At 43.3% G+C, this 13,587-nt stretch overlaps 1 protein-coding gene across 2 annotated transcripts in view; it reads right to left on the bottom strand.

The window, feature by feature from the left end:
• Window positions 1-13,587, bottom strand: part of CYTH3 (cytohesin 3) — an 88,852-nt gene that overhangs the window by 8,939 nt on the left and 66,326 nt on the right. Inside the window, exons 9-10 of one of the 2 annotated variants that reach the window (XM_075010805.1) lie at window positions 12,439-12,587; window positions 11,559-11,670 (exon numbers count right to left, since the gene is read on the bottom strand). In XM_075010805.1, the coding sequence (XP_074866906.1) occupies window positions 11,559-11,670; window positions 12,439-12,587 (261 nt within the window). Of the gene's footprint in view, window positions 1-11,557; window positions 11,671-12,438; window positions 12,588-13,587 lie in introns of both variants that reach the window. The other variant, XM_075010806.1, reaches the window with a different exon arrangement.

The following is a 13,587-nucleotide window of genomic DNA, read 5'->3' as shown; positions in this document are numbered from 1 at the left end:
AGATTCCATACACTTTATGAAAAGGCCTGTTCTAAGACTCAGAAAGCAAACATCAAAAAACCACCAGCAGTCTCCAGAATTAAAGTTAACAATAGTTTGGGGGCAGATTACCAGCTGTTGAATGGCATATAAAAGGCAGCAGGCACTCTGCACTCATGAGTTTATCAGCTAAGTCAAGAGTACCCACTACAATATCACAGGGCTAGAAAATGAGCAGGTCAAGATAACTTATTGATGAAAATGTCACATATAAGATGATTGGGTAGTAGTAACTGTCACACAGCAGATATATTTGCCCTATTTTCAAGCGCCCTTGAAACTCCCAGTATTGTAGGTAGTCCGTCGTGGACGACGTCATCGTCAGACACGATGGACTACCTACAATACTGGGAGTTTCAAGGGTGCTTGAAAATAGGGTAAAATATAAGTAAAACAAAGTAAACTCCCAATACAGCACTTTTAATTAACTTTCTTTTATATCCCACTCCTGATGTCAGCTAAAGAAAAAGAATGGTTACTTATCTTTTGTAACCGTTGTTCTTCCAGCTGCATTGTTCGTGTCCATTCCAATGTGCATAGGCACCAAGCACATAACCAAGGGAAGATTTTTTGCCTAGCGGTATCCATCGGGTTGGCTCTGGCACATGTCCCTCCGTGGTGGTGTCTCTTAGCATCACAGATATACTTCCGCTGACCCAACCCCTCCACTCAGTTCCTTCTTGCCAGAACAATCCAACAGAGGGGAGACAGGGGGGGTCTGGAATGGACATGAGCAACACATCTCCAAGAACAACAGTTGCAAAAGGCAAGTAAGTCTTCTTTCTTCTTCGAGTGGTTGGTCATGTGCATCCCAAAATATGGCTCAACAGCAGTTTGTACGGAGGGGCCAGACTTCAACTTGTTGCTGAGTGCAGGACAGCTCTGCTGAAGGCCGCCTCATTGGCGATGGTGTAATGAGCCAGGAAGGTGTGCACACAGGATCATGTAGCTGCCCTGCTGGTATCCTGAATAGGAATGTGTGCCAGAAAGGCCATCAAAGAGGCCTGTACCCTATAGAACGTGTTGTAATAGGTGGGGCTGGCACCTTGGCCAAGTCATAGCAAAGCTTAATTCATGCTGTGATTCAGGATTACCAGGCCCAGAACCTGCGTGGGGGCCACCAGCTGCACGCAGGCCCAGAGTTTCAAAGTCAGTTCCCAGCTGCCTCTGTTACTAGTGCTACTGCAGCTGCAGCGGCAGCCGGAGCCCTGGGCCTGTTTGAATTGCCACCAGAGTGCCACTCCGCATGGCTCTGAGGAGCATGGGTGGGGGTAGAGAGGAAAGGGCAGCACTGTGGTCCAGGCAATACTGAGGGCTGATGGCCCTCGGCCTTGCCCTTTCCTCCCAAGTCCTGCTGCTTCTGGGGGGCACAGAGCCATCCTCCCCCAACCTTGCCCCGGAGCCTGCAATGGCTGTCTGCCTCGCTGAGGGCAAAAAGCTTTGTGACATAACTGGGAGGCCCTACATACTTCAGCAACAGAGACAACGAGTTAGACAAAGAATAGTCTGATGCACTCAATAGGAAAAGCAAGGGCACATCTTACACCCAGAGCGTATAGTGCCCTGTCCCTGTCTGTGGCATGAGGCTTGGGGAAGAAAGCTGTCCTGACTGACATGATAGGCAACATCACCTTTGGCAGAAATGTGAGGTGGTGATGCAAACGCACCTTATCTTGAAAAAACAATTCGGGGGCGGGGGGAGGCTTGGAGGTGAGGGTCTGCAACTCCAACACCCTATGTGCAGAAGTAATAGCTACCTGGAAAGCCATATTACACAAGAGGTCACCTAGAGAGCAGGTAGCTAGGAGCTCAAACTAGGGAACCATGATCCGAGAGAGGACTAAGTTTAGGTCCCACTGACGCAACGGCTCTCTCACCTGAGGACAGAGCCAGCCCAACCCTTTGAGGAAACGACCTGCTACCAGGGTCCCCAAATAAGGGCTCCACCCTCCAACCCGGATGGAATGCTGAAATTGCTGCCAGGTGGACCTTAATGGATAATATGGACTGAGAAGGAAGTAGTCCAAAAGTAGGGAAACAGTGGTGTGCTGAAGGGATGATGTGCACATCACTTGGAGAACCTCTTCCATTCTTCTAGGTAAGTGGCCCAAGTATAGGGTTTATGGCTGCCCATTAAGACCTCCCTAACTGAATCTGAACATGAGCTTGAAGCAGTTTAGCCATGGAGCTTCCATGCCGTGAGTTGGGAGTGGCTCCAGATTCAGGTGCTGCAGCTGGCAAGAATCCTACGTTTTGAGGTCAGGGAACAGGAGCGTGTCAAGCCTCCCACAGGGACAGCAGCATGGTGAATGAATACTGTCTGGTCCACACTAGTGCTTTGAGGATTAATGCAGCTTTGTCCTGTTGAATTTTGAGGAGGACCTGGGGTATCAAGGGGAATAGGGGAAATGCATCCCATCTACAACACGAGGAAAGCATCTGATATGGACCCCAAGCTGTGGCCCTGGAAGGAGCAGAACTGCAGGCACTTTGTTGAAGTGGGTCACAAACAGAGCCACATCTGGATTACTCCATTTGCAAAAGGGCCACATCCATCCTGAGTGACCGCTCATGAGACTGAAAGGATCATCTGAGATGGCACACAAGACTGTTGCGTGCTGGGAAGGGATGAGGCTTGAAGCTGAATGTTGCAAGGACTACAAACGTCCGATAAGCTGAGAGCTTCCAGACATGGGAGAGAGGAGTGAGCACCACCCTGTAGATTGATATAAAACATTGCTGCAATATTATCTGTCAGGACCATGACACACTTGTCCCTCAGGTGGCAGAGAAATGTCCAGCAAGCGAGGCAATCTGTCGAGTTCTCTGGTATTGATGCATGACAGTTCTGTTCATAACCACAGCCCCTGGGTCTGAAAATCACTGAAGTGTGCTCTCCACCCCATGCCCAAAGCATCCGTGACCAGAGAGTCACCTCCAGCTGCAGCCTGGTGAAGGGGATTCTGCACAGACCACATGAGGTTGGAGCCATCTATTGAGAGAGTGCACAGCTGCCAAAGGCAGTGTGACCAGCTGGTCTAAAGAGTCCCCGGAAGTCTTGAATACTGACACCAGCCAGCCCTGGAGCGTGTGGAGGCGGAGATGACCATGACAGAGGACATGGGTGCAGAAGGCCATGTACCCAGAAACCCCTTGCAGTTGTGTACCACACTGGTCATACTTTGCTGAAATCCAATGATGAGGCAGGTCATGATCTGAATCAAGAAGGACCCCAATGAACTTGATTCTTTGAGTCAGAATCAGAGTGGACTTAGGTACACAGATGACAAGACCTAGTCAGGAGAAGGTTACCCTGACCACCTGCTCTCAAAACTCACCCTTGATGAACCTGTCATCCAGGTAGGGAAAGACCTGAACCCAATTCCTGTGCAGAAACATGATCACCACTTCCATGCACTTCAAAAAGACTCAAGGCCCTATGGCAAGGCCGAATGGCAGTAGTGTGAACTGGTAAAGGTGGCCGACCACTACAAAATGCAAGAAACATTGGTGGGTGGGAACGATAAAGATGTTAAAGTATGTGTCCTTGAGCTCAAGGATGGTGTATTGGGTCCCCAGATCCAGAAAGGGAATACTGGAGGCCAAAGAAACCATACAAAACTTGAGCTGTCTTATGAACGTATTCAGGTTCCCGAGGGCTAGAATGGGGCACACACCTCCCTTCGCCTTCAGAATAAGGAAGTACCAGAAGTAAAACCCCCTCCCCCGAGATACCTCCTCTACTGCCTCCAGAGCGTGGAGAGGCCTGACCTCCTTGATAAGGAGCTGCTTGTGAGACGGTCCCTGAAGTGAAGGGACAGGAAGAGAGGCTACAGAAATGGATAGAATATTCCACTACCACCATGCTCAGGACCCTGTGATCTGAGGTAATTTGGGCCCAGGGACAGATGTTTCACAAAGGCAGGAAAGGATCCAGGATAGTGGCTGGTGCTCTATCCTCAAGCACACTCTCAAAACTTAGGCATTGGCCTTGGTGGATGTTTTGCTGAGCACTCCCTCTGAAAAGGATGAGGGCCAAGGAGGTTCCCAGCAACTGTTTTATCTACCCCCATGATGCCTGTGGTCCTGTCTGAGAGGGCCAGGTTAGAAATGTGAAGTTGTTGTGGTCTAAACCAGCACCACTGAGGGGCTAAGGTATAAAGGACCAAGGACTTCAGCATGACCCTGGAGTCCCTGGCTTCAACCCCCTGCAAATACCACACTTATATTGCAAGTGGCCATCTCCCAGACATGTTAGGCAGGCAGTAAGGAGACTGCCCCAAGGCAAATGCTTGTCACTCTTCACACACAGTTTGAATCCCTGGAGCCATTCCGTGCCACAGGTGTATGAACAACGGAAGGGGGAACCCTCCCCGCAACTAGTTACAACTAATGGACAAACAGAAACTAATCTACTCTACAAAGAACTATGAAAGGCTAAACTGCTAGGGAGTAACTACTTGCAAAGCAACAAGTCAGAAGCTCCAACTACCAGCACTGGTGGAAAGAAGGAACAGAGTGGGAGTCAGGAGGGCAGGGATATATGTGCAACGTTAGGAAGCGTCACTAGAGGCGGCACCACAGGCGACCAGACGGGTACCACTAGGGACAGCTCTTCTGAAGGCTATGCATGCAGTGCACACACACACGTTGGAAAGAAAACAAAGACAAACAAAAACACAAACGCAAACAAGAAGCAGCAGCATTTTAAAGAGTACTGAACTGTCAGAAGAGAGTCTGGCAACAAAGTATGAAACCTGAAATACTTAATGAAGAAATCAACCTCAAGAGGGGAAGGATACCTCAAGGTCTGAGCACTGGCCTGCTAACTCTGGGGTTGTGAGTTCAATCCTCCAAGGGGCCATTTAGGGATCTGGGGCAAATAGATTAAAAAAAAAACAACCACCCTGTCAGGAATGATGATAGGCATAAATTAGCTCATGCTAATGGACTTCAACACCCAAGAGAAAGTTGTCCAGGAACAATGTATATGACTAAAATCACATCACCTATACAGAGAATGATTTACTGGAAAGGAGCCTCTACTAGTTTCATAGCCAGAAGTTTCTCTTCAAGAGCAGGGAAGAGAAATAGTATCCCCTTTAGAAGGCTGTGCTAGGGGCAAGTATCATGTACAGAGAGGGCCAGGAAGGCCCTCTGAGAATCCCTACGCTTGGTCAGTGGGTTGCTTGATGTCCTGGTATAGGTTCAGATTCTTCTGCCAATTATGGTCACATGTCCAGCTTAAGTCATTTCCTCTCATGTCAGCAGAATAATATATTTGTTTCCATGTATCTAGTTTTTCTCCCTGTGACCAGAAAAAGGAAATGATTCAAGCCACATTCATTGTAAGGTTTTTCAGTAGAGACATTTTGGGTCAGCTATCGGCCAACAGAAGCTGTTCTTGGAAAGCACACACATCCTGGCGTAAACGAATTATGTCCCAGGCATTCCCTCCAGCTTTAAATTCTTAATTGGAGACAGAGAGGGTTCTCATTGCATCAACAATTCCTTTATTTTGCCCATAATTGCCCCTTCGAGAACAGTCCCCAAAATACTAATATCTCAAGCCGTTACTTAGGATATTGGATTAGCATTCACCAATCTTAAGCAATTTTACTTGTCGCATAGATGTTTCCTGTACCATGTTCAAAGGAATACAATCTGGTGAATTAAGAGAGCAAGTTGAATAATTCTCTATAAATGCATTGGATGAATCCACACCAATCTTCTAAACCAAAATATTACTTTTTGAAGGTCAGGTCTGGCATTTAGATTTGTCAGGATTTTATCTAAATAAAGTCACCTCTGAACAATTCTCCACAGGCATATTCCCACCAAAAAAGAGTGTTTTGCAGCCCAGCATCTTCAATGATGTTATTAGGACGGTTTCCAAAACAGATTGGCTTTTGCAGACTTTGAAGGGTTTGCTAGATGAACTTTACCAAAATTAATAACATAATAAAAGTCATGCTCCTCGGGAGAGCAGTAGTTCTAAGTGAAAGAAAATAAGAAAGTAGGCACTAAAGCAAAGTGAAACAAAGTACTAGCTTGATATACCAGTGCCTTCTTCCCATTCTTATCTCCTATTTTTTCAGAAAATGTGTTTTCTATCTTCAAATATTAAGCAGAAAACAGTACAATCAATCTTCATTTTTTTCTACCTGTTATATGAATCAAGAAGACTGTATTATATTAATTATTAATGTCTGAATATTCAAATCCTTCTTTAAGTAGAATCTTGTTAATTTAGGAAAAACACAGTGTGCTAGAGAGAATATGATTTAATACTTCTTTAACAGTGGGAGTCAGAATATCCCCATACATCATATTCATATATTAATCGAACTTCCAGGCAATGAGAAAATGAAAGGGATGAAAGAAAAAAAAATAACCAGGCTTGGTTTTGGTCACTGTATTCATGGCTCTGCTGATCATTTAACTTAGTAAAAATATTGTCTGAGCCAGTCCGTGTCTATTGATGAAACTCAGTCCTTCAGGGAACAGTAGGCGTTCTATATTTACAGTCTGATTCACAGGAAAGCTACTGACATGCTTCATCTCCCAATCCAATTACCCCTTGTGCTGTGGACTTTTCAACAGCAGCACTTTCACTTTGCTGCCAGCTCTTATCACCAAGATCACAGTAAGACTGTTTCTTTAGTGGGCACATACAGATCAAAGGTTAGTTTTACTGGTTCATGTGTGACTGAGCCACACGTAGAGCAGCCAGAAAAAACTAGAGATTTTATTGATTCTCATGTGTGTATTTTTCTTGAATTCATCTGCATCTCTAATTTCTTAAAGCTTTCATTCTTTTTGCAGTGACTATTTCTTTTGCAGGTGATGATACACCACCACACTTCAATTTGTCCTTTTCTACTTCTGCTACTTTTAGACCACGTGCACATTTCAAAATAATTTGCAAATTGCGTAAATTATCTCAAAATACCTTAGTTTGAACTTGGCGCCATCCAAATGGCACCAAAGTTTGAAATAAAGGGCTATTCCAAAAGTTCCATTACCCCTCTCACAAGAGGTAGCGGAACCAGAATGCCTGCTCAAAATAGCAGTGCTACTTCAAATGCAGGAAAAAGCGCAGTCTAAACATAGCCTTATAGACAGTAGATAACAAATACCCGTGGCATTACTGACAAGCTCATATCTACTCGCTTTCCTTGCGAGGTAATATTTATAGAATAAACTAAATAAAGCAAAATATTTTGCTCCAAAATATCTGCTGATTCCACATCTTTATTTTCACATCAAGAAATATACTTGTATTTAGTTTTTCAACCTTTAGAAAGTTATTTCCATTATGAGCTATTTCTTAGAGATTGGCATGCATAGCACTATGTAGAGGAGCTCCGATTAAATAAATATCTGCTATACTACATAGTTTGGCTGTACCAGTTTTACTCCTTGGACTAATTTAAAAAGGGAGTTACTGTAAATTAAAATCACAGACACTGAAGGTAAAGTTATTGCACTGTCGTATCTGCAAGTAGATTTTCATATATATTTTAAAAGAACTTCATCAAAAGTTTTAGATTTTAAATAACTGTAGATAATATTGAAAATATTTTGAGACAGATTTATCTTGGGTTTTGGTGCTAAAATATTTTTATTTCCTGAACTCTCATCTTAAGAAATCTGTCAGCTGAGGTGAGCACTGCCACATACTGTTGAACGGGCACTATATCGGCTCTTGTTCCAGTCATCTTTCCAAACTGTCTCAGCTCTGAATACTATGCCTGTAAAGCCATTTATGTCTTCAAATATCAACAGGAAGAGGCTCTGTTTTTTTACTTAGAAACACAAAGAGAGTATTTAGGGATTTTGCAGTGTTCTCAACATCTGCAGATGAAGTAATGGAGACAAGCAAACAGCAAGCGTCCTGGCTGTAGGCCAGATAGCTGTGGGGCGCCACACAAGCCATGGTCCAACCCACTTTTTGCCCAGGCCAAACCTAACAGGTGCTATAATCCACACACCATTTTACAATGCTACCTACTCAGATTACGGGGAGTGTGTATTGGGACTCATAGGGAAGGAGAGTCAAGTTGCTGTGGGGAGGGGCGCCTGAGAGGGGGAAACAGATCATGTGAGGGCAGCAGAGTTAGGGGGGCCCTCCACATTAAATGGCCCTCTGCAGCACTTGCTCCCAACACTGTGCTCTCAGGGCCTCACTGCAAGAGGTGCCAAGCACCCCCAACTCCCACTGCTGTCAGTGGAAATTAAAGGTACTTAACACCTGACACTACGGAGGGCCTGAATGAGCTAGCTTGCCATGTCTCCGATAGCTTTGCCCACTAAGCTACGACATTTCGCAAGAAGTTGTCCTATGGCGCCTTACAGACTCACAGATAAGGTGCCACAGGACTTCTTGTTGTTTTTGAAGGTACAGACTAACATGGCTACCTCTCCGATATTTTTTCCAGGTGGCTCTCACTGTTGCGCTTATTTGAATGTAACAAAATAAACCAGCAGTCTTGTAGCATTATACAGACTAACAAATAGGTGATGAGCCTTCCTGGGACAGAGCCACTTCTTCAGACTTCTGGTTGGTTTTGTTAGAATACAGACTAAACACGGCTACTTCTCTCTTACTATTAGAACGCGTTCTTAACAGACAGACACTGCCAAAGCATTCCTGTCACTACACTCTTCTGTTCACTTGGCTGTCACTGGCACAGAAGTAAGGAGTTGAACACGTGAGTGAATTTATTAACTATGGATATCACTGCTGTGTAGTTCCTATCAATATTAATACAGGTTGAACCTCTCTAGTCTGGCACTCAGGCACCACCTTAGTGGGTGCTCCGGAACAACACCTCCAGGGAAAAAATAGTTCGTTTGGAGCACACAGCGGCAACAAGCTCCCTTCACTTTGCACTGTGCCTCTGATGTGTGGGTGGCACCCTCAGTCACCTACTCCTCCCCTTCCCCGCCAGCACTTCCAAAGCACTGTGAATCAACTGTTTGCTGTGTTCAAGCTCCAGGAAGGAAGGGGAGAAGCAGGGATGGTGCATGGTCAGGGGAGGAGGTAGGAAAGAGGGGTAAAGAGGCCTCTGTTCATGCCCCTCACTGCCCCAATATGGGACCTTGAGCTGCAGTACAGGAGTCAAATGTCAGAACTTGGGACTGGCATCAAAGCCTCTGCATGAGGGAGGGCAAAGCTAGGTGCAAAGCCTGGGGACACAGCAGCATCCTGAATTCCTGGGTATACGGTGACTTCCCAAGGTTTGGCAAATTCTCTGGCTCAGCACCAGCCAGGTCCTGAGGGTTCCAGACTAAGGAGGTTCAACCTGTACATCTATCAACAATCCACAGCGATTTTCACATCAGTCTCCTAAAGATTTAAAAACCAATATAAAACCAGCATGATAGGAGAATATACCAACTGCTGTAGCTGGAAGCATTCTGCCTCTAGAGGACAGAGAGACTGGGGAATCACAGGCAGCAACTATCATTGTTACACCTTTTTCAAGGTGCCACAACCAGCTTTCATGGATTTAGCAGCCCTGAGTGTCTTGGCCCTCATATTTCCTCAGCCCCAGCTTCTAGTGAGCTGGAAACAGGTGAGCCCTTGCTCTGCTTTCAGCATATTTCCCCTCTATCTAGCGCTGCCGGCTGCTTTTAATTCCCACTGGCTCTGCACTCAGGAACCATCAAGATTCTGGCTTCCTCTTACACAAGAGCAGCCAGGGGCTGGCTCTGAAATTGAGTAGATGTTGGTGTTTAAGTGTTTTAAACAAAACAAACACTTTAAAATAACAGAACCAAGTTTCAGAGTCTGTTCTAATCAGAAAAATGGCCACCCTTTGCACCCAGATGCCTCGTTAAACCCAAACAGATAAGCAAACCACATCAATTTCAAAAAGCATAATCAAAGAAAAGGCCAGGCCTACACTAGGTCAAAAAGTTGATCTAAGATACTCAATTCAAGCTACAATAATTGAGTAGCTCGAATAGATATATCCTAGACCAATTCTTCTGGCCGTCCACATAGAGGGAGGTTGACAGGAGCTCCCTTACTCCTCATGGCAATGAAGAGCACCCGGATCAACTGTACAGTCCTGATGGTTCAATTCAGCGCATCTCCACTAAGCATACTAAATCAAACCCTGGGCAATCAAACCTACAGGAGTTGATCTTCTGGTAAGTGTAGACCTACCCAAAGTCAGAGCAACTAAGAGCTGCAGTCTGTCAGAGGCTTGAGAATTCTGAGATGTTTTTACAGGTAGTTAAAATAAAGAAAACAAAACAAAAAATTAAACCTCCCACACAAGAAAGCTATTGTGGAATAACCTGGTTAGCACAGGCACACCTCAGCTATATGCTATTATGTTTAAAATAAGCCTTTCACTATTCCAACAGAAAAGCTTTTCACACACAGTCTAGACAACGTTACAAGAATAAGACAACTGCACTTATGTGCTGCATAAAGCCCTCCTCTCATTTTGTACCTTCAAACAGCCTGAAGGATGCAACAGGGCAATCTGAAACATTTGCTATCATCCAGCTGCTTTACAAGGTATATAGCCTTCTTTTGTAGAAAAATCTCATGGAGAGAGAGAGTAAATTACTAATGCCATAATGAACAAGCAGAAGTTATGTATGAGCGAAGTCCCACTGGAGCTGAAGTTAGTGACGTTATGTGAGAAACACAGTGCTACGATAAATTTAAGAAGCAAAGAAGAAGAAAAATAACAAAAGAATGTGCAACAGAAAAAAAGTTGGAGGGTTGGAAAGCCATCAGGTACGTACCTCCTAATGCAGAATAAGCAGAGACAGCCAGTCACAGAACAGAAAGGTGATAGGTCATAGGCCATAAGGAAAACAAGAAGGCACATTTAAACCACTCATTAAAAATCATAGCCAAAACCAAACCAATAGAAACTCACAAATAATATGGAAAAATAAAGACATACAAAAACAACTATTTGAAAATAAAACATTGCTTTTAAACAGAAAACTGAGCTGAAGCTATTGTACAGTTTTCTGGAATGGTTTCATGTAGATTTGTTATTTTTCAGTCACTGGGATTTGTAAATAGTCAGTGGAGCTTCCCTTCTGTTGAATCAGAAATGAAATTCCACTTAAAAATTCAAGTGACAATGCTTTTTCTCCTTTTCATACTTCCCAGAATTAGCAATTGCACAAAACAGTGTAAAAGTGTTATTGCTTTTAAAGTCATATGTTTTAAACCAGAATTATGACTAATTTAATCCTATTAAATTTACAATAAAGCAGGTAAGCAGTCATGTGGCACTTTGAAGACAAACAAAATAATGTATTAGGTGACGAGCTTTCGTGGGGCAGACCCACTTCTTCTGCCACGCAAAAGCTCATCACCTAATGAATTATTTTGTTAGTCTTTAAAGTGCTACACGACTGCTTTTTTGTTTTGTGAAGATACGGACTAACATGGCTACCTTTCTGTGACAATAAAGCAATTAGTAAGGGAAGTAGCATACACATCAATAACACAAAAAACCAATGGTGGTTCTACTAACCTAATTTCAGTAGCCAACCTTCTCTATCTGGATTAAAAAATGTGTGTGTTAAATCATTCCCATCATCTTCTGGAATTTTAAATGGCTCATTTTTAATACTTTCATACAAGTTCTGGAAGAAAACAGGAAAAAAAATCAGAAACATGTACATAAACAACCAAGAAAGTCCGATCTCTTCTCTGACTACTTGTCTAAATACGAACTAAGAACACCTGCCCACAGAAACTGACACCATTCCTCCTTTAACTAGCATTCACATCACAGTCCACAAATAAGTTCAAAGCAAATATAGTTTCTTTCAAATAAAAGTGTCCCCTTTCGAAGATTTCTTGTGTATTTCTCAGAAACGAAGTCCGGTGCTCATATTTTCCAGTGCTTTCAGATTTTCAACAGTTTTGTTCAGATTCACTAAAGAAATTTATTCTTGAAAAATATGACACATCACTACCTTCAAAATTTCAAACAAATGTTTGACATCTTTGCATTATTACTTTTCTTCCACCCTATGTCATGATGGCCATGACTGGTGCCATAGTGACTCCCTGCTATTTTCCCCCCCTGCATTTTCCCACACTCAGCCTTATGCGGGATGAAGCAGACTTCAGTCAAGATAGACTAGCTGTAGAGATATACCCAATCTACATTGCTCAAAAAGCCAAAGAAAACATTTCTTGAGTGAAGGAAGGTATTTATTCCTCTCAGTCCCTCAAGGGACAGAGCACAAGCCCATAGCACTTGGGTGTCAAAGCTGCATCAGACAAAATGATTTAACACACTACTTGACAAATCAGTATGACAACTGCTGTGCTTGCTTCTTAACTCCTCTTCAAAATCCATAAAGTGTCACTTGGTCATCTTAATGCAGCATATTAATTCTTACCCGTAGCAGTTCTTCTGGAAGATCCCCACCCTCATTAATGCCACGATTCATAGATATAAATCGCTCCACTGTTGGTTTATCTCTTACGTTATGGTTGTGTAGACTAGTATTTAACATAATGATTGCAAATGAGAGCACATAGCATGTATCTGAAATAACAATGAAAAGGAATTATAGCTCCACATACTATGGTATATCAGTAGCCTTTAAAAGATACCCCAGCCAGTTCTCAATAGCAAATTATGCAGGTTTCAGGGTGGGATGGAGACACATAAACAACAAAACGCTACATGAAAAAGTCAGTCCTGTGTTCTTTGTGGTGTGAACCATGGATCTATATGAGAGGTCTGAAAAGAGAAAATGACCTACGGATCCGGATTAAGGGGGAAAAAAAAACCTTCTGAATACTCCCTCAGAAAACTAGTTAACCTGTTAAATGTTCAAATATGCCATTCTATCAGCAGAGAGTTTTGCATTTGCATTTTGTGGCACAAACTATATGGGCCCATGACTCCCAACTAGTTCTGCGAACTAGCCACAGTATTCTGAAAATATATTTATTTTCAGCCGCACTCAACTAACTAGCCACACTCAACTGGACAAATAGCCACATATGGCTAGTGCTAACATGTTGGACTTCACAGATATAGCTAATTTTTGCACATTTTATCTTCAAACATTTTTGCTCTAGGTCACCCCCTTGCTCCTTTGACACCACACTGGGTTTGTCAATCTGTTTCAAACGGTCAAGTTTTGATTACTTTTCCCTCTCTTTTGCCAAGAGGTTCTCCTACCAGTCATCCCTCAAGTTTTAAATTTTAACAGGGTTTGCTTTTGCCTTTATACTTCAGACACAAGTGATGCAGCATAACACTCTGGCATTTGCAGAAACGAGTCCTGCACCCAAAACCACGAAATCTCAGAAATACTGCTTATTTTGGTGCAGTGGCATTTTATTGTAACATCTACTTTTGAGTTTGTCCCATCTTACTACAGAACTGTGTGATTGCATTTGTATGACACATTGCATTCTATTAATAGCTCAAATAAACTATTTTAACACTTTCAGGAAGAAAGATGTTTTTGATCCAATTTTGCCCCTCTTCTTACTTAGAGATAGGCAGTAGAGGAGGATTAGACCCTATGTTT

The sequence above is a fragment of the Carettochelys insculpta genome, chromosome 16 (assembly GCF_033958435.1).
Source record: "Carettochelys insculpta isolate YL-2023 chromosome 16, ASM3395843v1, whole genome shotgun sequence".
In the NCBI taxonomy this organism is placed as follows: domain Eukaryota; kingdom Metazoa; phylum Chordata; order Testudines; family Carettochelyidae; genus Carettochelys; species Carettochelys insculpta.
Note: the sequence above shows the minus strand (reverse complement) of the source record. Positions and strands in the feature narration are given on the sequence as shown.